The sequence below is a fragment of the Gossypium arboreum genome, chromosome 5 (genome assembly GCF_025698485.1).
Source record: "Gossypium arboreum isolate Shixiya-1 chromosome 5, ASM2569848v2, whole genome shotgun sequence".
Classification (NCBI taxonomy): Eukaryota; Viridiplantae; Streptophyta; class Magnoliopsida; order Malvales; family Malvaceae; genus Gossypium; species Gossypium arboreum.
Window position 1 is genome coordinate 7,947,640 of NC_069074.1, and position 26,571 is coordinate 7,974,210.

Consider the following 26,571-nt stretch of genomic DNA (forward strand, 5'->3'; position numbering starts at 1 on the left):
TTAAATTTATATGTTTAAAATTCTTAAAGAGTCTATTTTCAATAGAAATAAGCAGGAACATCATCCGAATCTCGTACGATGAGATAATTAATTCTTAGTGAAGAAGGGTCGGAACTGTCAGACAGCAGAATAGGGGCAACTTTAAAGAATAAACTGTACTTATTGGCTGAACCAAAAATTCTGAAAATTTGATGATAATAAGATAAGTAAGTCTAGTTTTAGGGAAAATTTTCAGATCTTAATTTCGAGTTCTGTAGCTTAAGATATAAATAATTTAGTGACTATGACGCAAATGGACAGTTTTGAATATACATAAGTAAATAGTGAAATTATTGATAATGTTACTTGTTGCATGTTATATAAATTAAGGATGTGGAATGGAGAGGAGGAGGAGAAAAATATGTATGAATATTCAGCCAGCATGGCTAATTTGTATGTTTTAGACTCATGGACTAAATTGAATAAAAGTAAAATTTTATGGGTAATTTTGTAAAAAAAAGTTAAAAATGACCAATTTGCATGAAATGGATTATTTTATTATTTAAATTACAAAATTTAATGAAATTATTAATTTAGCTCAAGATCAGGGAAAAACATGTTTTAAGGATTAAATTGAAAAGTGTTAAAATTATGGAAAATTCTGACATTTTATAGAATTCATAGGTTGTTATCAATTTGTGTGAGAATAACGGCTGGAAATAAGGATTAAATTGCAATAATTTTATTTTATTTTAACCTAAGGATGAAATCGTCATTAATTAAAAGTTTAGGGGTAAAATGATAATAATTTTGTTTAGAGCATTAGTTGAATGTATTATAACATGAAATAAATGAAAACGACGATCAAATTTCTTTATAAAGATCCGGATGACTTGAATACGAGACTTGAACTTGGAAAAGAAAATATATCGGATTAATGAAATATCTGATAAATGAATCGGTAACTCCGGTAATGCTCCGTAACTCTATTCCGGTGACGGATTCGGGTTAGGGGCGTTACATTTATTGGTATCAAAGCTAAGGTTTAGTCGGTTCTCGGACCAAACGTAGCATATGTGAAGTCTAGAAATACATGCCATTATGTAACTTGTGATAAGATAATTTAATATCTTCCAGCTCTGATGAGATTTATTTTACTTAAAGATAGAGATACTTTCCCAACCGAGCTAATTACGATAATGTTGAAAGCGATACTCAAATATATGAGCAAAAGTAGATTATGATGAGTTGGAACTCATAAAGGTATGAATAAATGTTATATTTAAATTTATGTGTATAGTAAGTAAAATTTTAAGGTAAGTATAAATATTGAATTAAATTTGTATGGATATATGTGATTGATGTGGAAATAGAATTTTGGATATATGTTATATTTGAAAATTTTATTGATTGGGAATGTGATGAAATTGATATGAATATGTGATTAATTGAAATGTGTATTGATTGAAAACTGGAAAGTGAATTGAATACCCTATTAACTGTATCGGACTGAGTGGGATATAATTGGCATGCCATAGGATTTTGAGAAGAGATTTGGAGATGAGATTTGGATATGCTGATGTTTATATCCTTCGGATTTATCCGAAGAGGCACTTTGTGCTATTTTGGTGTGTTTTGGATGGATTATATTATTCTGATGTGTTTGGGAGGATTATATGTAATGGCGTAAATTCAATGTTATCGGAACAGTGGTTTCGTAACCACAAATCCGATTTAAAGAGAAATTTATTTCAATATTTTTGCTTGAAAATTTATATGATAGGAAAATCGTATGAAAATATTGATAGGAAAATTTTATCGATTTAGTGATTAGTTAGAATAAGAAATTATTGAAGAAATTGGGTAAAATAAGGTATCGGGACCTCTATCTCGTAAAACCGAGTCGAAAATAATTTTATAAATATTTATGAAATGTTATTAATGTGGTATTAAAATTTCGTTAGGAAATTTTAATGTTTGGGTAGTCAATTAAATGAAAAGGACTGAATTGTAATAGGTGTAAAAGTTACTAGAGTGATTAAATAGCTTATTAGTCTAATGAGAAAGGATATAAAAGGCAATTAGACCCAAAAGTTATTTGGGCTGGACTCTCTTCAATTCCAGCAGTTAAAAACGCCATAGGAGGGTTCTCTAAGCTGGTATTTCATAATATTTGCACCAAGTGAGTTAATCCTTGCCTTTTTCTTGTATTTTTGTGTTTCTAAGACTTTTACAACTAGATCCTACTATTAAATTCATTAATTTTTGATTTCATGGATGAAATTTAAAGTTACCATGGTTGAGTGCTGTAAGTTTATGATGAAATAGAATGAAATTAAAGCTTTAATTTGTTTATGAGATGATTTTATCAGGCAATTTCAATGGAAATTGATTTTTGGGACCTAATTGTGAAAATGCTTGGAATTAAAGTCTATTGCTGAAATTCTGATTCCTAAAGGTTGTAAACTAGTTTAAGGTGATAGAATAAAATGTTAATTGAGAAAAATCAGCTCAATTGAGAGGCTAATTGAGTAGGGACGAAATTATCATTTATTAAAAGCTTAGGGGAAAAATGGTAATAAACAGCTTGCACAAAAACAGTTTGGACAGCAGCAGTATACTAACTTTGAAAAATCACCAAAAATTTTAGGAATCAAATTAGAAGATGAACAAAATATGGAATTAAATCTTATTGAGTCTAGTTTCTCATAGAAGAAATATTGTAAGCAATGGATTTGTAAATTTTGAGATATAATGAATTTTGTGAGACAAGGTCAGAATGAATTCGGGTTCCCCTGTTCTGACTTTGAAAAATTATAAAAAATTGAATCAAAATAATTAGGGACTGAAATTTATATGTCTAGAATTATGAATGAGTCTATTTTTAATAGAAACAAACAAGAACATCATTTGAATTCTGTATAAAGAGATAATTTATTTTTAGTGAAGAAGGGTCAGAACTGTTAGACAACAGAACATGGGTGACTTTGAAGAATAAAATGTACTGATTGGATAAACTAAAAATTCTGAAAATTTTATGGTAAAAATATATATGAGTCTAGTTTCAGGAAAAATTAACGGATCTTAATTTGGAGTTTCGTAGCTGAAGTTATAAATAATTTAGTGACTATGACTCAAGTAGACAGCTTTGAATGAACTATAAATAATAGTTGAATTAAAGAGAATGTTGCATATGAACATGAAATGTATTAAATTGATAATAAAATTTATTTATTTAGATCCGGAAGATTCAAATACGAAGCTAGATCGAGGAAAGGAAAAAGTTCGGGATTAGTAGATTTTTATTGTTTACAAACAAGTATCAAGGTAAGTTCATGTAACTTGAATTATATTCTTAAATGCTTGAAATGCATGTTTTTGATATGAATATGATTTGAATGTTCATTGTATGAAAATTTATGAAACATTGATATATTTGATAAAATGGGAAGAAATCCCGGTTGAATGAAAGGAAAATTCGATGGATCTCTGAAAAGGAATTGACGATAAAAAGGATCTAGCCCGGACGGGTGATCCTATCCTGATATAGCCCTCCCGAAGAATATGTGTAAAATGGATTTAGCCCAGACGGGTAATTCGAATTAGGGTCTGAATTTAGCCTGGATTGGTAATTCAGATCCAAGCTCATTAGAGTAATCGTCGTTGCGGGGGATTTGGCCTGGACTGGCAATCCCGACAATACTCTATGAGTTTATATTGCAGGGGATTTAGCCTGGACTGGTAATCCCGCTGCAAGGTTGAGGTTCGCGGGAGTGTGCTCTCTGAAATGTATATGTGCGCACATGAATATGAATTGATGGACCCGGAATTGTACAATAAATGTGTACCTCTGAAAATCCATCGAAATTCCGATAAATTCAACGGGATAAATATGGAAAAATAACAAGAAAATAGAAATCATGGTATTGACGAGTTCATCAATCATGGTATATATATTATTGATACATGGAAATTATTGTACTAACTTGAATGTTGAGTTTGTTCATGTTAGGGTAATAATGCATTGAATGGATATATGAATGTTTATTATATTGTATTGAAAATATTAGGTAAGTATAATTCTTGTTACATGAGCTTACTAAGCACAAAGTGCTTACCCCGTTTCCCTTTTCCCTGTTTTGTAGTGTTAAGAGCTCGGACGTCGGATTTGGTCGAGACACATCACATCTTTTCAACCTCGTGGATTTCGGTATATAAAGAAACTTTATTTTGGAAATCAATGGCATGTATAAGCTAACAAAGTAAATGTTAACGTGAAATGAATGTAAAGTTAGCCATTAGTATGGTTAACAAACCTGGTTATAGATATGTGATGACGTTATCTTATATAAATGCACGAATCTATCATGAAAATATGTTGAATTGAAAAAAAAAAAATTAATTCGTAAACTCCGGTAATGCGTCGTACCCTATTCCGGCAATGAATACGGGTAGGGGTATTACATTATATGATACTGGTGTGTTTTGGAGGATTATACTTGTGTGTTTTGGTTGGACATTTTGGTGTGTTTGGATGGAATCCGTGTATCCGCCAAAGTCCGAGTCTTGTTAATAGGGGTAAATATGAATATTAAGTGAAATTGAAATGAGAATTGAATTCCCTATTAACTTATCGGACTAGTCGGATATAATTGGCATGCCATAGGAACTGGAAGTGTACGGGATTTGTCGGCTTTACTGATCAGGCACTTTATGTGTCATATTTCGTGCACCTTGTGTGTCGCAGCAGCACCTCGTGTGTCGTTTCGTGCACTTATGTGTCGTATTCGATCAGTACTATGTACTGCTTTAGGCACAATGTGCCTTACTGGTGTGTTTGGTTGGATCCGTGTATCCGTCTGAGTCCGAGTTATGTTAATAGGGTTGAGTAAATGAAATGAGAAAATCGAATGAATTTGATCGATTAAACTATTGAAAGTGTGAAAAAGTGGAATTATGAAAAGAATTGTGAATTGTGAATTGAAATAGAGATATGAGATTGAAAGCTTGAACCAAAGGTTCATGAATTGATTAAAGAGAATATAGATGATATATGATGCCATTTGATGAAAGACTATTGCCGATATGTAACAGCCCGTTTTTAGGGTTAATCGGAACAGTGGTTTCGGGGCCACCAAATTCGACGAGTAGGTTTGTAAATATTATATTTAATATTTACGAGCTAATTGTGATTTAAAAAAAAAATATTTTTGATATTGTGATTTTTGTTTTATAAGCGATTTATTAAGTTCAAGTGGTATGACTCTAAGGTCAAGTGGGTTTAGAAAATGAGGTATCGGGACCTTGTTTCTATAAACCGAGTCGTAAATATTTTTATAAATATTTACGTAGTGGCAATAAGATGGTATTAAAGTTTCGTTGAAAAATTTTATTGTTTCGATAGTTAATTAAGCAAAAAGGACTAAATTGCGTAAAGTGCAAAAGTTCTGTTCTATAAGCTAAAGGTATTAAATAGATATAGAAATTAAAAGTTAAAGTCCTTGTTTGGTAATTAGCCCATTAAAGAGATAGTGGGAAATGATGGCTTGGCATTTGGTGTAATAAATAAAGTGTATAAAGGTTAATATTGTAAATTGGTTAAAAATAATAATAAAATGAATAAAATAAAAGAATCAAGGTGTCATCTTTTTCATTCTCTTTTTACCAGCCGAATATGAAGTTTGAGAACCCATGGAAGAAGCTTCCAACTTTCGGCTAATGCATGGTAGGCATTTCTAGTCCCGTTTTTAATTATTTTTATATTTTCGGGATCGTTGTTGCTTAATCTATCTAATGAGGGGGCTATTTTGCAAAACCATTGAATAGTTTGATATTTTAAATTGATGAGTATAATAGGGTTTTGAAGTTTAATGGAAGAATATGAGTCCTTGTTGATAGTTAAACACTTTTTGTTAAGTGAATTTTTGTGAAATTGACAATTAAGGGCTAAATTGATAAATGTGAAAACTTTGTGGTTAAAATGTCAAATAAATGAAATGTGTGGGCTGCTAGAGACACTAGTGATATTATTATATAGTAGAATTTTACTCAATTTCATGAATTTGCATTTTTATGATATAGGGACTAAATTGTAAAGAAGTTGAAATATTAGGGGCAAAACTATAATTTTTTGATAAAGTGAATTATGGACTGTTTTGATACCATGAACATTTGGCTAAGCTTAATTATGGTTAAAATGGTTAATTTGCATGTTTTGAGCTCAGGGACTAAAATGAATAAAAGTAAAACTTTAGGGGTAATTTTGTAAAAATGAAAAAAATGACCAAATTGTATGAAATGAGGTGTTTTACTGTCTAAATTAATATATTGAATGAAATTGTTAATTTAGATCAAGACCGGGTGGAAAATCGAGGAAAATGAGAAAATTACCAAAATACCCCTGAACTTTGGTATCTCTACAATTTAGCCAGGTAAGTTCGTATGCAATAAGCATTGTTAAATTTATGTTTCTAATGCTTTGATATCATATAAATTGTATATACGTGAATATTTTAATGTCTGACGACATATCGACAAAATGTGGCACTTAGTGTGCGGGGCAATCAAATATGGCACGAAATATTGAGAATGGCACTTAATGTGCGAGATATTGAGAATGAAACTTAGTGTGCAAAGTATTGAATGATTAAATAGAGCAAAGTGAACATGTATACATGCTATATTATATGAATTGTTTATGAGACGACTTTATAATGGTGTTATATCCGGGCTAAGTCCCGAAGGCATTCGTGTTGGTGTTATATCCGGGCTAAGTCCTGAAGGCATTCATGCTGGTGTTATATCCGGGCTAAGTCCCGAAGGCATTCGTGCTGGTGTTATATCCGGGCTAAGCCCCGAAGGCATTCGTGCTGGTGTTATATCCGGGCTTAAAGTCCCGCATGCTTTGTGGTGGTGATTGGATTTGGGTTTTAAACCTAGCAGACTTAATGCCGATGATTGGAGTAAGATTATGATTTTGAATGTTCGTAGTAAACTACCATTGAATATGTTCAATGCATTAAGTTGGTCAGGTATGTATTATATACTTTTATATGTTAGATTGATCGGAATTGAATCATGAATGTGAAATGAGAAGTATATGTGAAAATCTCATATGTGTATGTGTGTATTCGGTTATGGTGAAAGGTTACATGAGATTGATTTGGTGATATACATGTTAAATAATATGAATGCAAAGAATGTGTAATAAATCTGCTTGGGACAGCAGCAGTAACGTGATTTTAGAAAATCACCATAAATTGTGGGAGTTGAGTTAGAGGCTGAATAAATTATGTCATGAAATCTTAATGAGTCTGGTTTCTTATAAAAGAAACCGTGTAAGCAAAAGAATTGCCAATAATGAGATATTTGAAGTGGCATGGAACAGAGTCAAAATGACTTCGAGGTCCCCTATTCTGTTTTCAGAAAATCATTATAAATGGTACAAAAATGGTTATAAGATAAAATTTATATTCTTAGACTCCTTAATGAGTCTAGTTTCAAATGAAATAAACGATAACATATTTTGAATTCTGTATAATGAGAAATTTGATTCGTAGTGAAGAGTGGTCAGAATAGTCAAACAGTGAAATAGGGGAAAACTTCAAGAAAGATCTGGTATTGATTGGTCAAACCAAAAATTCTGAAAATTTGATGGATGGAAGATATATGAGTCTATTTTCAGGGAAAATTAACGGCACTTGATTTGGAGTTTCTTAGCTCCAGTTATAAATAATTTAGTGACTGTTGCTCAGGAAGACAGCTTGTAGTGAATTTGTGATTTTGTTGCAAACTTGGTTAAAACTTGTTAATGATATGCTTTTCGAGTTCTTATGATCTTATTTTTGATTTCAATATTTGGTTTTAATTCAGTTCAGATTCAAGTGAGGTGAATTTGCTACATATGCATTATGTTCATGGATACTTGGCCAAAATGGAAATTATCTAGGAATGATTTCTTGAAAATTTGAATAATCGATCTATAAGTAAATTAAATGTTTGCATTACTTAAAACTTACTAAGCATTGAAGCTTACTCTGTGTTCTCTTTTCCATTTCTTATAGGTTTATACTTTAGCTCGAGTTGGAAGGGCCGGAGATATCATCACACTATTGAGTCATTATGTGAGTTGAGAAGATTGTATATCATCATGGTTTAAGGCATGTATAGGATAGACTATAGGTAGAATGATATTTCGACTTGTATACATTGTAGCCATGCGAAGATGGCTTGCTCATTTTGTTTAGAGAAGCCTTATAATTGAACTAATGTGGTGAAATGTTTTAGTTATAACTTGATAGTATTTAAATTGTTATTAGATATTCGATTATGTTTTGATAGTGAGTCATTTTGGAAATTTATAAGAGCTCCTATGGAAAATCAATAAGACATGTTTACATTGTTGATAATTTATGTCTGGTAAGTATCTTTGACCTTATAGAAGTTTTGTTCAGTCAAGTAATACCTCATAACCTTATTCCGGCAACGGATACGGGTTAGGAGTGTTACACGAGATATGAAATTAAAGCATAATTAGCACATATGACTTATATTGTTACATGTTTGATGTCTATTATTTATTATAGTATTTATAATTTGAATTATGGTAATACCACTGAGTACAAACATACTCAACGTACGATTGTATTACTATAATTCAAATTATTTATTATTAAATGTTAAATTTAAATTATGTATATGGTAAGAGAAGTATGAGTTAGTGATATTGAGATATTTGAAATGTGTTTATGATGAGAAGGAACTTAGAAATGTAAGAATAGAAGTTCATGATATGTATGTGACAATGTACGAAATGAGATAATCAAAAGTTGAGAAATGATGGAACGTGAATGAAATGAAAGTTTATATTGTGATAAACTTATCTATGTTTGTGTGGCATTCATATGATATTATGTGTCTGACTTGTTTGGTTAAGTAAATGCTATGAGTAAATTTACTCAAAATTTATGGAATGTATGTTTAAGTACACTAGTTTGAAATGGATAATTGAAAAGTTCGTGTAACATAATCATGTATGTTAATTTGCTTGAAGTGAATTATGTAATTGTGATGATATGATGTTGATGATAAACGCTAAGTTATATGTGTGTATTTATGAGAACTCGTTAGAGGCTTTACGACCTCACCCTCTTACCAATGTAGTATTTTATAATGAAAATTTACAAAAAAATGTTGAATAAGTTCACAAATATGAAACTAATGAGTACAGAATGGAATAATTAATAATGCGAGCGGAGTTGAAAATAGTTTGACAAGTGAATACGCTTTTGAAAAAAAAAAAGATATCAGATTATTCTAAAGATCATCCAGATTACGTAATGTCACGGTTAAAGAAAAAGTTAACCTCCGCTAGTCGACTTATTCAGATACGATGTCTTAACCTCGGCTAGTCGACTTATTCAGATACGATGTCTGAAGTATGTGTTTGCTGAAATTTTTCCCGAATTGGTTTTCGTTAGTGAATGGAATGATACGGGGTTCTTGATGACAGAATTAGTAAAAAAAAAAATGATAATTGAGTAGTAAAGATGTCTGTGTGTGATAGTTACAGTTGAAACGAATATGATCATCTTTTCTCGGTATTCTATATATTCTTTTATCCTCAGAGATATGTGTGTGGTTGTTCACGGTGGAGTTCGATGTTTTGAGAATGCTAGTTAATTATGATGTTAGACGAAAGCCCTATTGGTGCAGTCGGTTTATGATCGTCATTTCTTCATCTTCTTGGAATTCTATTTTAATGTGTTGGAAATGAAGTTAATGGTAAAATTTATGTGAGACTATTCTTATGTTTCTACTAATTATGATTTTGTTTTATACATGCGGAAATATATTATCTCTGTTATGATGGAAGTCCGTAGAGTGGCGTGTTTTTCTTCCGGCTTTCTTTGAGAAATTATCAAGATCTTTATTATCTTCTTGTGAGTTAGATGTACTAGTGATTGCACGAGCGTTACATAATATCTTTGAGTTCATGTTCAGATGTCTATTTGTTAGCAAGTAAGCCGAACATTAAGAACATTTAGGATTATTGCAGTCAATGATAATACTAGTGTGTTATGAGATAGAATGATTATAGATTTCAAATTGGGATTGTCATTAACATCGGAAAGGAAAATGTTATTTAGTTTATGGTTGTTCATTTGACAAAGAAAGATCTGTATAATCATTTCAGTAGGTACAGAGTTTTCATTTGATAGATCAGCTGAGTATATGTATTCCTGAGAGGGTAATTTAGAATTTTGACAGTATGTTCCAACATTGTGTTCTAGAGTTCAAAGGTGAATGGAAAAAGATATTCGAGGTTAAATCAAATTGTGATTCTGAGAAGTTAGTAAAGGTGTTTTATGAGTGTTGAAAGTAACTTCTTCTGATAAGATTTTCGGGGACGAAAATCCCTAAAGGGGGGAGAGTTGTAACGACCTAATTTTCAGAGTGTTTGTCGAACGGTGATTCGAGATCACTAAATCCGACAAATGAGTAGGAAATATTATTAATTTAGTGAGTATAAGTTAAATGTGAAGTTAGGAAAAATTTTGAAATAGTGAAATATACTAAAATATATATATTAAAATAATTAAAATTGAAAACGAGGTATCGAGACCTCGGGAATTTTAAATCGAGCCATAAATATTTTTATAAATATTTATGGAGTGTTAATAAGTTAGTATTAAAGTTTCGTCAAGAAATTTTAAAGTACTGATAGCTAATTGAACAAAAAGGACTAAATTGTATCAAATGCAAAATTGTGGAAAATGATTAAATAGCTTAAATGATAAAAGAAAAAGGGTTTAAAAGGCAAATAGACCAAAGGTCTATTTGGGCTGGACGGCAAGAGCATGAAATCACCAAGAAAATAAGGGGAATTAAGGGCAAAATTGGAAAATTGCAAAATTTACTTAATAAAGCTAGGACTAAAGTGGAATTATCTAGATTTCTCTTTATTTTTCTGCATTATCATCAGCAAAAACACCATGGAAGAGTTCCCTTAAGCTTTTTTTTCATATTTTTACTGCAAGTAAGTTCAATTCTTGATTATTTCTTGAAATTTTTGTGTTTTTGTGACTTTTACAACTAGGTCCATTTGTTGAATTCATTAGTTCTTGATTCTATGAAAGAAATTGAAAGTTTCTATGGATATGTGCTGGAAGTATATGATGATTTGATATAGAATTAGAGTTTTAAATTGTTTATATGCTGATTTATTGAAAGAATTGAATAGAAAGTGAATGTTTGGGACCTAAATTGTAAAAGAGTTTGAAGTTAGAGTTTTATGTGGAAATTCTGAATTTCAATAGTTATGAAATAACTTATAATGTCTAGGAAAAGTATTAATTGAGAAAATTAGTTTAATTGAGGGGTTAACTAAGTAAGGACTGAATTGCATGAATCAGAAATTTGGGGCAAAATGAAAATCAACATTTTGCACTAAAACAGTTTTGGACAGCAGCAATAGTCTAACTTTGAAAAATCTCCAAAAATTGTAGAAATTTAATTAGAGGATGAATAAAATATGAAATTAAAGCTTATTGAGTCTAATTTCTTATAGAAGAAACGATGTAAGCAATGGAATTGTAAATCATGAGATATAATAAGTTTTGTGAGACAATGTCAGAATGATTTCGGGTTCCCCTGTTCTGACTTTGGAAAAGCATCAAAAATTGGATAAAAATAATTAAGGGATTAAATTTATATGTTTAAAATTCTTAAAGAGTCTATTTTCAATAGAAATAAGCGGGAACATCGTCCAAATCTCGTACGATGAGATAATTAATTCTTAGTGAAGAAGGGTCGGAACTGTCAGACAGCAGAACAGGGGCAACTTTAAAGAATAAACTGTACTTATTGGATAAACCAAAAATTCTGAAAATTTTATGATAATAAGATAAGTAAGTCTAATTTCAGGGAAAATTTGCAGATCTTAATTTCGAGTTCTGTAGCTTAAGATATAAATAATTTAGTGATTATGACGCAAATGGACAGTTTTGAATATACATAAGTAAATAGTGAAATTATTGATAATGTTACTTGTTGCATGTTATATAAATTAAGGATGTGGAATGGAGAGGAGGAGGAGAAAAATATGTATGAATATTCAGCTAGCATGGCTAATTTGTATGTTTTAGACTCATAGACTAAATTGAATAAAAGTAAAATTTTATGGGCAATTTTGTAAAAAAAGTTAGAAATGACCAATTTGCATGAAATGGATTATTTTATTATTTAAATTATAAAATTGAATGAAATTATTAATTTAGCTCAAGATAAGGGAAAAACATGTTTTAAGGATTAAATTGAAAAGTGTTGAAATTATGGAAAATTCTTACATTTTAGAGAATTCATAGGTTGTTATCAACTTGTGTGAGAATAACGGCTGGAAATAAGGATTAAATTGCAATAATTTTATTTTATTTTAACCTAAGGATGAAATCGTCATTAATTAAAAGTTTAGGGGTAAAATGATAATTTTGTTTAGAGCATTAGTTAAATGTATTATAACATGAAATAAATGAAAACGACGATCAAATTTCTTTATAAAGATCCGGATGACTTGAATACGAGACTTGAACGTGGAAAAGAAAAGATATCGGATTAATGAAATATCTGATAAATGAATCGGTAACTCCGGCAATGCTCCGTAACTCTATTCCGGTGACGGATTCGGGTTAGGGGCGTTACAATTGCTCTCAAAACAATATTTATTGTTTTGTAAAAATAAGTAACTTTTAATAAATTCTTTACTATGTTAGGACCCAATTGAAGAGTGATTTTTTAATTTAATAAAAATATTAATAATATAGATCATACGACTATTTTGCAAGTATTATATAGAAATAAGAGTCGGGTATGGCAGTATACATATGGGAATATTTTTGCTACATAATATTTTGGAAATATCAGCATTTAACATGATGAATTTAATCATTTAGGTTAAGATTAAATTTTTAAAATTCAAAAAGTATTAAGAGTTAAAATAGATGAAATTAAATTACATGGATTAAATCTGTAATTTATACATACTACATTAATTAAAAACAAAATTTAGCATAAATAGAATAAGAAGCTTAATTTGCTGACAGGTTTAATCAATTGATTCCATGATTATTAACATTTAAACGACATTGTTTTTTATCTTTAATATATTATTGAAGACATAAAATTAGAAGAAAGCTATAAATTCATAAATTTTGCATCACTAATCTCAGTTGCTACATAGATTAGCAGATAATAAGAAGAATGACAAACCACAAGAACCAATCATCATGTTCCAAATAATTAAATCCTTGTAAAATACTCATACATTCCAAAAAGAGAAAAAAGAATGCAGATCTACGGAGGAGGTGGCCCTGGTTCAAACAGTGGAGGGCAGCAGCTTCTGAATATTCCACAGCAACACAGAAACCACAAACTGCAAACAGATAGGGAACCAGGCAGCAGCCCTTGAAATGTCAGAAATGTTTCCCTGTTTGTTTCTTCATGCACAAGTAAAATGCAATAACAATGGAGAGAACATCTTACCATGATTCCCATAACCCTCCTTCTGGAGGTGACGGAGCTAGCAGCGGTGTCGTCGGTGGTGGAGTTGGAGGTAGAGGAGGTGGATCCATTGTTGGTTGAGGAGATAAGACTTTGGAAAGATATCTTATATCCGGTGAGATTGTTATATAAGTTGATGAATTACACCATCCTTTCTCAAAGTCATATGACAACTACCATTCAAAGGGAGATTTCAACTCTCTGCAATAATAATAGTAAATGACACCCAACTAACACAGGAACTTTGTACTGGTTAAAATTATTTTTATAGAGCATAGGTGGAGTGAGACACAATTTAAAACTTGGGAGTTGAATATTTGATGACAACTCATCTGGTTTAAAGCTAAAATGAGGAGAAATATGACAAAATTACCAGCATATATTTGCTTAGGAACAAGCTAGTGAGGTCCATCAAGAAAGCTGAAAGAGGACCAATGCACTCTCATCTACAAACTTCATTTGATTTTTCATTTTCTGTACAAACGCATGAAATCCAATCAAGGAATAAACTGTGACCTAGTACTAACACAACCTACCTATGTTTGGCCTATTCCGCCAAAAATACTCTCCAGAACAAATAAAATAACAAAGAAATATTTTCTCAAAAATCCAATGGCTAACTTGTGTATATAGCATGTTAAGCCAATCCGTAGGATTGTTCTTCTCTGAGGGACTTGATATTTGCCACATCGAACGATTCGAGTCGAGGTTCAGTTAAGTCCACTGCTTCATCATCAGGGACACCCCAACTCCTAGTATTGGAACTCAAAAGAACCAGTCTCTCCAAGCACTCAGCAGAAAGGGTATCCCTTTGTTTTCCAACAGTTCCAATACCGTCTGTGCGTAATGGCAGTGAGATTTCGGTTGAGTTTGTAGATTCAGTTGGCATGTACTCATCTGTGTCGTATAAAGCCTCAATTACACTTTGATGTCTTTCTACAAGAGTTTCATTCTTCATGTTATGGGCAGATGACATCTGCAGAGTTAACAAAAATAGTGGTATTATCGGATCCATTTAGAAGGTCAGCAGATTATGTATCAGCTTCTAAAACCGATTTAAAATCATTACCTGGAGAAAGTTGACATGAACATTTCTTCTTTTAGATTTATCCGGAGCAATAGTTGAGAGGATTTGAACAACTTCACTGATTGTCGGTCGAGCATCAGGGTCCAACAGCAAGCACTCCTTTGCTAGGTAAGCCATTATCTGCATCTCTTCTTCTGGAAAATTGCCTTTCAAACGTGGGTCAGGTAACTCTGGGGTCACCTGCTTACAATCCTGTAACCTAGGGGTAGCCTGAATGGGAGACAAAGTGTTAAGAAATGTTTTAAGCATCACATCAACCGGCATGCTGGTATTGTAGCACATGAAAACAAGCTACTATACCCATATAACAAGACTTTCTTCTTTATTGTTTGATTTATGGATGGGTTGTCGACCAGTGATGAGTTCCAGAAGAACAACGCCGAAACTGAAAACATCCGACATAAGTGAGGCTTTTCCAACAATTGCATATTCGGGTGCAAAATAACCAAAGGTTCCCTGCATTCTTGCTGGAGAACTGGAACAGCTGGGAACTCCATCAGCTCTTAAACGTTTGGCCATACCGAGATCAGTTATCTGAACATGTTCAGTTTTTTTATGTCAGGAAAAAAAAAAGTTTACAGTTTATGTTAGCCTCACATTATCAAGTGTACTCAATACGTGTTTATTTGTTTATCCTTACTTTTGCTCTCCAGTTCTTGTCAAGAAGAATGTTTGTGGATTTTATATCTCTATGCAAAATTCTGGGAGCAGCCGCTTCGTGGAGATATTCCAAGCCCTTTGCGGCATCGATAGCAATCGAAACACGAGTTTCCCAAGTCAGATTCTCCCCCCAAATCCCATTCAAACATTCCCTCAAATTACCATTATGCATGTACTCAAATACCAGCAGTCTCTCAGCATGTTTCCCGCTGAATTCCAAACAGTAGCCAAGCAAAGGTACAACATGACAATGATGTACCCTTGACAACAGCTCAACCTAAGCACAAAAACACTGTAAAATACCTTGTTGTGCATGAAGTATTTTTTTTTGAATTGAGAGTTTCCATTAACCAAAAAGTTCTAGTAAAACAAAAAAAAGAAAGTTGAAATTGTACCTCTGTCGAAATGATAGAATCTGCATCAGGACCTCCTTGAACTTTAAGTCGTTTTACTGCAACAATTCTTCCATCCTTGAGCTGACCTCGGTACACATAACTACTTCCTCCAACTCCTATGAGGTTGGAATCGGAGAACTTATTGGTTGCATTTTCCAGTTCAGAGTAGGCAAACTGGAAAACTGTCCCGAGTACAGTCCCCGGTTTGCTTGGACAAAGGAATGAAACCTTCTGAAAGCAACCTGGAAATAACCAAGTTCAGAACAAGGTTTAGAAGACAACATAAATCCAGTCTGAGTGCCAATATTGCGAAAAACGATAAAATCGAATCATAGCTGAAAGTAAATCATGTTCATCAAAGAAAGGGAAGTTATAACATGTGACAGCTTACATACCTGCAAGAGGCCTTGTGGGGAAGCCGATGTTAATCTTAGTTTCCGACAGCAAAGAACTCTTCTGACTTAGTAAGTTGGTAGCACCATTGCAACTAGTTTCTTTATCTGACAAGAATATTGAGGGTTGGATGGGGCATTCCGGACAGTTGTCTTTCCGATAGAAATAGCATGTTATCGAAGCAATAAATGACAGAGTTGTGAGGATTACAGAGACCAATAGAACAATTACTACAACTCTGTTAGTGTAGTGCTTTCTTGAAGCTGGCACCTCTGGAAGAGACCCTATCAAAAAATACAATAAAGATCCACTAAATAAGCTAACCCTTGATATCAACACCGGCCAACTTCTTTGAATCACAAGCCATAGTATTTGTTCTAAAAGCTGCTTTTATCTAAATCAGATCAACTGTGAGGTTCACGGTACAAAACAGCAGCTGAACTATATTGGATTCTTCAAAAATAAACATTTATATTTGGAGTTCGGAGTCGGAAGAAAATACCAGCAGTGCAGTTGCAGGCTGTAAAACAGGTAGTATCATAATTGTCGACTGCTACTTCGGGAAATCCATTAGTGGCACATACGCATGTCCACCTGTCTCCACTTGATTCAACTGTCAGGGTGCCACACAATTTGGTGTTTTAGATGCAACAAGATGGTGGTAGGACATTACATAAAGCATGGAACATTCTCAACATAAGTATTTATGCTTCGAATCTTATGCAATAATTTTCTTTTCTTTTTTCCTTTTTTCTCAGGCTTATTTAACCCAATGACCTACTTTCATCTGTCAAAATGCTACTACTTCGGCATTTTCATGAGACTGTAACTTGGCAAAGCAAAGGAATAAGCACATGGCTAAGGGTGAAGTAAAAAATGTTTATAAAAGGGGCCTATATATTTATATAAAATAAGCTATTCAAAGTAGGCTCGGCTTAGTATTTTTAAGTTCGGGTTAATGTTGGCATCCAAATTAATATGTAGAGAACCAAATAAGGCGATTATTTAACCTTATTTTAAATTGAAGTTAATCTTGACACCCAAATTAGTATCTAGACAATAAAAAAAAGGTTATATATGTTTGTATTAGTTTATCAAATTAAACTAAAAATGTTATCTAATTTCTCATATAAAATAGTTTTATATTCTATTGTCAAAAAAAGTTTTATATTCTATAAAAGAAATCAAGCTAATAAAATCTTTTGAAAACTTTGACAGCTAGACATAAATTATCATATTTTTAGACATTAATTAGAAGGTTAAAATAAATTTTCAAGAAAAAAGAAAAAACTGAGTTCAAATGAAAAATATCGTTACAAAATTTATAGGGGCTGGCCTGCTATCCCCCTAAATTCGCCCTTCCTAGCACCGGCAGAAATATATGAAAGCGGTTAGAAGGTTTCAGAATTAATCTACCAAAATAATAAAAATATATTACCTGGATTGCAATCACAGGACCTAGAACAGTTAGATTTAAGGATATAGCTCTGGTTTCCGGAAGAGCATGTGCATGTCCAGTTGCTTAAACCCGATGTATTAGAAAATTCGTCTGCCATTAAGTGATCCAAAAGGAAATTCAGCTAAGTAGCATTTAAATAAATAGCAAACAAACCATGAGAAGCGTTTACAGTTCTTCAGGTCTGCAAATGGTTAAAAGGAGAGCTAGACTTAGGTTGTCAACACATAACCCAGCAAAGGTGCAGCCAGAACCCAGTGTTTCCAATGGTAATATGGTATTAAATTTTTTTTTTAAAAAAAAATGGGAGACGAGAGAGAAAGAGATTTAAAGAGAGTTTTATTCATACTAACCACAAAGGCTTTGCTGAATCCAAATCAAACTAATGATACAAACAACAACAACTTCCACTTCGAGCTTCATTTATCCAGATCCGAACACTAAACTGGAGAAAAAAATATCTAGTTATCTCTAGGTTATAAGTTCAGAATGAATGTGGGGTGATGCTTCAACAAGATGCAAATTGACCGCAAATGTGAAAGCAATGTGACTAAGGAAGGAGGATGGAATGGGTATATCCGCATTTGAATTCTTGGCGGAAGAAATTAAAACCATAAATCTTGCTTTGCAACGAAGAGACGGGCAGATTTCCCTTAAAAATTCGTAAAACACCGTGCTAAATGCAGCACATTGGTCGAGGTATTCGTTTCTATGTGTGAACCACATGGTAGACTCCAGTTTCACTTAGACTGTTGGAATGGCCATCATGACTCTACCTAAATTCATGCAAAACCTCAGTTTTTGCATGAAAATAGTAATCTCAACTACGAAATAGGATTTATCTGAAGTATTTCAGATGCGTAACTAACATGAAATAATAAAATCAATAACCACATAAATTTATATATAAACCTTCATTAGAAGCCAGAGGAAGGACACTGTTACACTTCCCTGATTTTTTAATGCCTCCAATCTGCGGAAACCAAATGAGAGAAAAAAGCTTGAAAACTGATGTGACAAATGAATCAAATGATACCGTAAATTTGCAGATATGGAAACAGACACAAGTAGCAAAGATGAAGAACAGACTAAAAGATCGTATATGATATAGCATTGAAATCTCAAACTAAGTAAAAAAGATGCCCCCACATTCATACCGAGACTCTTAAATCTGATGATCAGAATACCAAAAAGAAGGCAAATAAATATAGCATGATAGGTACTGCCAAGTTCATGTTTGGCCAACCAACAGCTTACGTTGATAATTCTGTTGTTTCAACCCTTGAGTAAATCAGTCAAGCAAGCAAATAACACTGAATACCGGTGTTCTCTACCAAAAATTCTATAACAAACTTCACAAAATTCATTCATATCTATCTACGGTTCCGGGGAAAGCAACACCGAAGCAAAAGAAAGTAACGAAAAGGCCTCCGTTGCACAGGTGTCCTAAGGGTAAACATAAAAGCTCTACAGCTGTTATTTTAGTATGGATTTTGCTTACGATTGCGGCACTCTTTAAGACTACCTTATATACTATTCATAATAATAATATTGTCTATATACCATTTGCAATACATTTAAGTAAAAATATTATTATATATGAAGTCCTAAGGCAGTCATTAAGAAAACCCATGTAGTTACTTCAAACATGTGGTATTATTGATTATCAAAGTAATGGCATTGAAGGCATTACTTCCCCACTCCACCAGTCCAGCTGCAACTGCATTAATGGAGTAAAAAAGACACATACCTATCTACAAAACTCAATTATGGCTTGTTTCCAGACCATACCAAACATGAACTGAACATGATACTTCAAACAATAATAGAATCACCAAACTAAAAGAGAAAAAAAAAAGTATAAAAACTAGAATAAATTGCTTGGATGTTTAAGTTCAAACCTGGGAATATATATAGAAAGGCAAAAGCTGAAGCAAAAAGAAAAGAAAAAAACCAGTGTAACCTCCAGAGAGAAGCTCAAAAGAATGGAAATGCTAGCATTTACCAATCAGAATTAATATATAGGAAAGTAATTAAGTTGAAAAAAAGAACTTTGCAAATGAAGAAGAGACAGAAAACAGCACACATAAAAAATGGACAAAGACTAATGATTTTTGAAACCATCCAGAAAATAGAATAAGAAGAGAACAAATCCATCAACCACCTCTCCGAAAACTATCCATTTGCCAACATGAAAGTGACTTCTCACCCATTTTCAGCCTTCAGGTTCAGGATAAGAAAAACTGGGTTCTTTGTAAAAATTAAAAATATTAAATAAATTTTACAATTTTGCGGAATTTTTTCAACGGTTAGAAAACGGCTTAGTTTAGCTCAAAGAGATAGAATACCGACATAGTCTGCTAATGCATACGTTGGGGAGTGCAAGTAAAAGCACGTTTGTAGAGTTAAAACTTGAACGTGGTTAGAGGTCCCACTTTTTGTCGAGTGTCGTCGTCCTGATTTTGCGTCATTTGTGGGGGCATAAAAGTTGATATAGACCATTGGATCAAAGAATGTCAATCATTATGATCACGTGGTTTCGATTTCTAAAACGATAGGATTTATGGGTAATCTAAACAAATGTCATTAAATTACTGCTGTAATTACTAAAAAGAATCAAAAGCTAAAAAGCCAAAAAGAAATCATGAAAATTCGGCTTACCTCTACTTTGAGAAAATAATGGCTTTATTTATGTCCTTCACTTCACCTAAAGCAAAATAAAACACTTTTGGTAAAAAACCCCTTTTATTTTAATTTCTTAAATTAAACATATAATAAATCCTGATTGAAATCTTAAATTGAACTAATTTTAATGAAAACTTAATTTTGTTTTCGAACGTTGCGTGTAGCTAGAGACAACGGAAAAGAGGTCAACTTAATTGATCATGTCACGTAGATAAATCACTTGCAAAGGTGGGGCCTTGCGACTCCTGACCGTAGGATGCAAATCTGAGTGCTTGTGAAAGATTGGTCAACTAATCCAAGGGCTTGGATTAGCCAATTGACCATGTAGTTCGCTGATATTTTACATCATTTCTTGAAGAATTCATTCCTAGAGGAAGAACTTGAAAATGTCTCAAGACCAAAATTTGGAATCAAAGTGAATTAAACATGGCTGGCTTTTTGTTTTCAAGCAAATTCTCAAAGAGTAATACAAAAAAGTTGTGGAAAAGAATAAAAAACAGATATACCACCACCATATCATATATATTTAGTGAAGAATTCACCCCAAAGTATCCCACAATTACATGGCTATACCTTGTTTTGAGGACAAAGGAAACCATTGCTCCCTATGTACAATGCTCCATTATCAAAATAGGTAAACAACTAAACTCCCAGATTCTCCCTTTTTCTCACCTCCATTAATCTCCCAATCCCGAACCAGTCATTTCAATGGTCTACAAGTTTTTATTACTTCACATATCAGAACAAGAAAATATACCCACCAGTTGAAAAAGACACCGAGCCTCGTTTCTTTCTATTACTCCAGTTTACACCCTGCTTTCCCCAAGCCACAAAAATTAAAATGCAAATTTTCCACAACACAAAAAGGTTATTGGATATAGGAAATGATAGGTTGAGGATAATTTTCCAAGACTTCGCCAATGATTTACCTTGGCTGTGGACATGATGGGAATGGACTGAGCTGAGCTTGTCAAAGAAGCTTACGTTTACCTTGGGTGTGGACGGGCTGGGAATGACTGAGCTTGTCGAAGCTTTCGCTGCGGTGGGTTCCCAAAGAACATGGTCTGGGAACGAGTCACCATGTCTGTCATGGTAGGGGTCTGGTAAGCTTGAACCAGGCTTGTACTATCGGTGGAATCGCCTCGTGCAGTCGCTCTTTGCCAGGAATGTGAGCTCAAACCTGACAAAACATAAGCCCTTCCAGATGACTCATACACACGACGGTTTGCCATTCTTTCTTGCATCTCCTTTAGCTCAGCACACAATGCAACACATAGCCTGTCACCAGACCGTGCAGAAATTGTTTCTGATAAAGCCCTGCGACAACTCTCGAGCAGAGAGACTGCACCAGTTAGATCACCATGCTCAGCAGCGGCTCTTGCCTCAGCCATTGCCTCTGCAGCGCGGAGCCTGTTTCGCTGCCTGTCTACCTCCATTGACACTATTGGCTGTCCTATTACTGTTGCCCTCTGGATCTTTACTTCATTGTCTTCTTCCAATGACACCATTTCCTTTGATATGGGGTCTCTGTAAATACATCTAACCTTCAGCAATGACATCTCATCACAGGATTCATCTACTGGAACATTGACTGTCACCAAAAAGTCTCGTTCTTCTTCAGCATACAAGTCTCCTACATCAACAGAACCAGCTTTAGCATCAGCCGTCACACTGGTTCGATAACTCCCAGCCTTTATCGAATTGATTAGCAAGTTTGGGTGAGCACACTCCAGTTTAACGCATGCCTCCTGCACTACCACACTTAAAAGCCCTCCAATGCATTGAGCAAAAGCATCTTGGATGACACCCTCGGCTTCTATGAAAGAAAAGGTGCCCCCAGATATTTCAGAAATCGAATGCATTGAAGCAGCATCATGATCTGCACCAAACCCGAAGGTGTGCACAGGGACACGGAGACCTGTCCCACCATTGCGCTGAATCGAGGGAGGAATAAGTGATTTATAATCGGTCTGGGAATGAGATCCACTAGGACTTGAGACAGTATAAGTATCCTGCCCATCCGATAACAGTATGATGCTTCCAACCGGGTTCTTCCACTTCCGATCTACTATCAACTTCGCACCTTTCCTAAGCCCTTCAGCAATATTTGTCCCACCATTTGAAGTAAGAGAGTTAACAGCCTGCAACGCTTCTTGCCGTCCGGTCTCAGTCATCCGACGAAGAGGAAAGAGGCGACGGGCTGTGGAAGAGAATGCTATTACAGACAGACGGTCGGAGGATCCAAGGTGCTGTATCACAAAACCCATAGCTCGTTTTAGCAATGCAAGCTTGGTACCGGCCATGCTACCACTAACATCAAGGACAGTGACAAGGTCAACTGGGGCACGAGAATTTTGAGTTGAGGGGGAAAATATAGTTTGGTCTCTGCTATTTAGCCCTCCACTTGTGTGGGGAGCCTTGAGATGGATTAGTATGGCAAAGTTATTGTGACTGTTAGCTCTTGGAACGGCTGAAACTTCGGGATATGTCTTAACTTCTATTCCTCCAATGGAATTATTCTTCGAAGCATCCTTTTCAAAGACATTTTGTTGAGGATTCTCTTGCTGCTGATCGAGGACTTCATCATCATCAAAGGTTCCTGGCTCAGAGACTTGGAATAGTGAAGAAACGTGCCTAGTTGAATCTAACCTAGGGGAAGGTAGGCGTCTAACAGCCCAGGCGTCATCCCGGGGCCAATCTGCTGGATTGATTCTTGATTTTCCATTGGGAAGATGAGAAGCAGGCCTCTGAAAGGGTATTTCCTTCCATTTTGCTCTGCAAACTGGACAAATCTGATTTCCATGTTTTACATTAGAAGCTATACAGTGAAAGTGGAAAGAATGGGAGCATTCTGCTGTGAAAATGGCATGGCCTTGCCCTAGTTCCATCGATGTCAGGCATATCGAACAGGTTTTCTGCAGTTTGAAAGTATCAGCAGGTAAGAAGATGATACAAGCAAGGTCTAAAAAAAGATTTAAAGCACTTACTATATCAAATTCTTTCTTTACAACATTTGCATTATTCCAAATCATTCTTTGTAACATTTAATTACTCCAAGATTACAAAAATGGCTTCACCTTAAATACAATCACAGCATTAAATACAATCACAGCAGAGTAATTCGTGCTTCCTCTTTTTATAAACCATAGCAGCACCAAGCAATATACCAGACAATCATTTATCTCATGTATTGCCAGCACTATCCAAATTGTTATCAGTAAGATGTTAAATTAAGTAAAAATTAAGATGTTAAATTAAGTAAAAATGGTGTACCAAATTACAACAACATTTCGCAAAACAGGATCTTAACTGATGCATAGCCCTCATTAACCATCCCCACAAGAGCCCATAGATTTTTAAAAAAGTACAAAAGGGAGCAAGTGGGAATTCAAGGGCGTCAAAATCCACATCTAACATCTAAATACTACTTTTATATAAAATAATAATAATAATTATATAGTTTGTAGGAACGTGAATATTTCAAAGGTCAGTGTACAGTGCCCATCACTGGCTCTTTCTTTCTGTCATCATACTGCCCTATTATTGAGACTGACTGGCACATCAAAAGAAGAAATATAATGCAACCTTACCTATCTACATGATAAAGCCTTAGATAGGGGTTAACTTTTAACTACAGTGAAATCTCAAACAAACTAAAGCTAATAAAGTAATAAACCATAAATGTAGGTCAATGGTAAATAGTCAAAGCATTGTGAAGGATATATCAGGAACTCAACAAACTAAAAACTAAAGGGGTGACTTCAAAAGGCAAAGAATAATCAGCCAAAACCCTCTCAGGTTAATGATGAACCTTTCAAACAAAAAAATAAACCCAAAAAGAGAAATAAAAAAATAATGTAAAGTTCATCAAAAGAAGTGGAAATGATGGGGTTTGCCCCAAAATTTTTAATTTCTATTTCCCGTCACTCTTTCTTTTTTCTGAAGCTTATTAGAGCAAAAGCTCACCAATCAACGGTTCACAGGCTTTTACGAAAACGATCATCAAAAAGAGAGAGATGGAAATATTTGTGTGTGGAAAAGTGGAGTTATGCTGAGCAGACAGCACTTTTCCTTCAAGGTGGAGAGAGAGAGTACATTGTACAGAGTAGAGACGCAGTAGGGCATTTTGTATTTCCTTTTTCTACCAAGGCAAAGAATAATGGTCCTTAAAGGGACTAGTCCACTTTATCCCCAGTTGGCTCCATCTATGGCCTTATTGTTATTGGAGAGTTGAAAACAACACAACAACAAATACACATCCTACTGAAATTTCAGAATCACCACCATCCATCACTACCCCACATGATAATAACGCCTTCATTGTTCAAAATTACTATAGTGATAAGACAAATGCTTCCTAATAATTACTACAATATTTTATCCCACCAAGAACCCTCCGAAATTGACACCAACAGTAATTTGTATTTAAATAATGTAAAAGGTATAACCATTCAAATAAATGATAGTGCTGTGTTAGATTAAGTTAATTAATAAAACAAATAAGCTAATCACTGACAACCAGAATCTGCTCTAAGATCTAGTTAGAGATCACAAAAACAATAAAACCACAAAACCATAATTGCATCTGCATATGAAATTAAAAAGAATCAACAAAAATTAGCCAAAAAAACACTTTAGAGAATATAACAAAAAGATAAACAAATCCTTATTCCTAACTCTTTTTTTTTTTTAATGAAGATATGAGAATGGTAATGAGAAAAAAAATGCAAACCTTGGAAGATTTAGGGACGGATTTGGAGAGGCGGAGGCCGGAAGAGGAAGGGGTAGGAGTAGTGGGGCGACAGTCGTTGGGTGAAGGAGACAGAGGAACAGCATCTGAAGAAAACCTTGAAGGAACATTAGCAGTATCAGGGTGATGCTTAATGGACGATGATGGTGATGAATCTTCAAGTTTTTGGTGAGGTACATACAAACACATGTTCAAGCCAAGAGCCAACTTTGCTTTCCTCCATTTACTCCCCATCATAGCCCCAAAAAACACACAAGTTTTTCAAGTTTCAAGATTTCTCCTTTGATGTAGTACAAACCAGTTGTTGGTTTTTAGGATGTTTGAAAACCAGAGATGAAGATGGTAGGCAGGGGTAGCATTTTGGTTGAGAATAGATGAAGAGATGGTAGTTGTAAGAAGGCAAACATTTGTTTCAGAGGATTTGAGGTGTAAATAAAAATACTATTAAGGTTTGGAGTGAATTACAAGTGAGGCTAATTGTATTACTTAATAGAAGAGAAGAGAAGAGTTAGGGGAAGCTTTTGACCTTTTGGCTTTGGGAGATTGGTCAGAGATTTAGCAGCCTTCCTTTTATTCGTATTTTTCCTTTTTATTCATTTACGGAATTTTTTTAATCTGGTTTGGAGATGGAACCAATTTGTAGTTATAAATAGAAAAAGGCATACTTTCCAATAAGCATATTAAACTAAACTATTATTACTCCGTAAAATCTTGCACAAATATTATTCTATTTCAACTTCCATCAATATATTGATAATAATTTTTTTTGAAGTTAAAAATTTGTTGTCTGTTTTATTTATCTATTTTTTTTTTAAAAATATATTAAATATATATATGACAATTTTTTATATCCTTGCAACCATTTCTTATGTTCATAGCTTTGAAAATTGGCCTCAGCTTTTGCTTCGTTCGTTTTCATCATTGCCACTAATTAGTGCAGGCCAGTTCATGCATTATCAGTTTATGCATCCACCATATGTATTACAGAATTTACATTTGCATGTCAAATACATGAAATTTAACATTTTATAAATAAATAAAACTCAAACTCAACTTTAAAAAAATACATGCAGTTACTGTTAAACCCAACTGTTGATGTAACTTAATAGAGTAGTGATAATAACATGATATGGTTAACTTAGAATCCCATTAGTCAAAGTTGTTAATTAAGATGGTCCAGAAAATTCCAACCAGTCATTTTCTAAGCTTTATTATATCAAGTTTATCGAGGAAGGAATTGCTGTTATCATTTTACTCTAAAAGAATGCTGCTTTGTCTTTTATGTATTTTTTGATCATAATGCCAAAATAAAATTATTAAGATATAAAATTCATATAAATTAAAATTACTTTTAAATATGAATTTATTTCTCATTTATTTACTGAGATTATGATTACTGAAAAACTCAAAGCAAAATCCAATACTTCTTCTCCTTTGTCCAATTTGCCGTTTCAAAAAAAAAAAAAAATTGTTGATGACAATAAGATACCATAGTTTTTGACTTTCAAAATCAATTGTTTAATGTAAATCTAGGTTTAATGACAGTGTTCAATATGATATTAAGAAGAAGAAATATTATTAGTCCATTATTTTTTTTTAACATTTAATA

The 26,571-nt window shown here is 33.5% G+C and overlaps 2 protein-coding genes and 1 long non-coding RNA gene across 18 annotated transcripts; 1 reads left to right on the forward strand and 2 right to left on the reverse strand.

The window, feature by feature from the left end:
• The first annotated feature begins 6,374 nt into the window (after positions 1–6,374).
• On the forward strand, positions 6,375–8,271 carry LOC128293017 (uncharacterized). Its single transcript, XR_008283035.1, has 2 exons — positions 6,375–6,410; positions 8,043–8,271. It is a non-coding gene; the product is annotated as an uncharacterized LOC128293017 (long non-coding RNA).
• Positions 8,272–13,159: 4,888 nt separating this feature from the next.
• On the reverse strand, positions 13,160–19,914 carry LOC108466973 (receptor-like serine/threonine-protein kinase NCRK). Of its 14 annotated transcripts, none has more exons than XM_053028470.1 (12): positions 19,737–19,914; positions 18,440–18,500; positions 17,881–17,967; positions 17,510–17,620; positions 16,574–16,684; positions 16,074–16,355; positions 15,679–15,920; positions 15,264–15,560; positions 14,924–15,157; positions 14,606–14,833; positions 13,519–14,512; positions 13,160–13,408 (listed from the first exon to the last, which is right to left on the reverse strand). In XM_053028470.1, the coding sequence occupies exons 3-11, from the start codon at positions 17,948–17,950 to the stop codon at positions 14,174–14,176; spliced, it is 1,914 nt and encodes a 637-aa protein (XP_052884430.1). In that variant the 5' UTR covers positions 17,951–17,967; positions 18,440–18,500; positions 19,737–19,914; the 3' UTR covers positions 13,160–13,408; positions 13,519–14,173. The 14 variants fall into 14 exon arrangements, with proteins under 14 accessions (XP_052884430.1, XP_052884426.1, XP_052884428.1 ...); XM_053028466.1 differs by having other exon boundaries at positions 17,881–17,972; XM_053028468.1 differs by having other exon boundaries at positions 19,692–19,914.
• Positions 19,915–20,628: 714 nt separating this feature from the next.
• On the reverse strand, positions 20,629–25,599 carry LOC108467042 (E3 ubiquitin-protein ligase WAV3). Of its 3 annotated transcripts, none has more exons than XM_017767501.2 (2): positions 24,945–25,599; positions 20,629–23,127 (listed from the first exon to the last, which is right to left on the reverse strand). In XM_017767501.2, the coding sequence occupies exons 1-2, from the start codon at positions 25,197–25,199 to the stop codon at positions 21,199–21,201; spliced, it is 2,184 nt and encodes a 727-aa protein (XP_017622990.1). In that variant the 5' UTR covers positions 25,200–25,599; the 3' UTR covers positions 20,629–21,198. The 3 variants fall into 3 exon arrangements, with proteins under 3 accessions (XP_017622990.1, XP_052884433.1, XP_052884434.1); XM_053028473.1 differs by lacking the exon at positions 24,945–25,599 and adding an exon at positions 24,179–24,928; XM_053028474.1 differs by lacking the exon at positions 24,945–25,599 and adding an exon at positions 23,803–24,169.
• Between the last annotated feature and the right edge of the window lie 972 nt (positions 25,600–26,571).

What these genes read in the sequence shown, in the direction of transcription:
- LOC108466973 (XM_053028470.1), bottom strand. Translation starts at nt 17,950, where the DNA reads ATGAAGCTCGAAGTGGAAGTTGTTGTTGTTTGTATCATTAGTTTGATT. An exon ending in CCCCACAAGGCCTCTTGCAG is followed by an intron (nt 15,921 to 16,073) that starts GTATGTAAGCTG and finishes GGTTATTTCCAG; the next exon opens with GTTGCTTTCAGAAGGTTTCA. An exon ending in ATTCTATCATTTCGACAGAG is followed by an intron (nt 15,561 to 15,678) that starts GTACAATTTCAA and finishes TTTTGTGCTTAG; the next exon opens with GTTGAGCTGTTGTCAAGGGT.
- LOC108467042 (XM_017767501.2), bottom strand. Translation starts at nt 25,199, where the DNA reads ATGATGGGGAGTAAATGGAGGAAAGCAAAGTTGGCTCTTGGCTTGAAC. An exon ending in CCGTCCCTAAATCTTCCAAG is followed by an intron (nt 23,128 to 24,944) that starts GTTTGCATTTTT and finishes TTCAAACTGCAG; the next exon opens with AAAACCTGTTCGATATGCCT.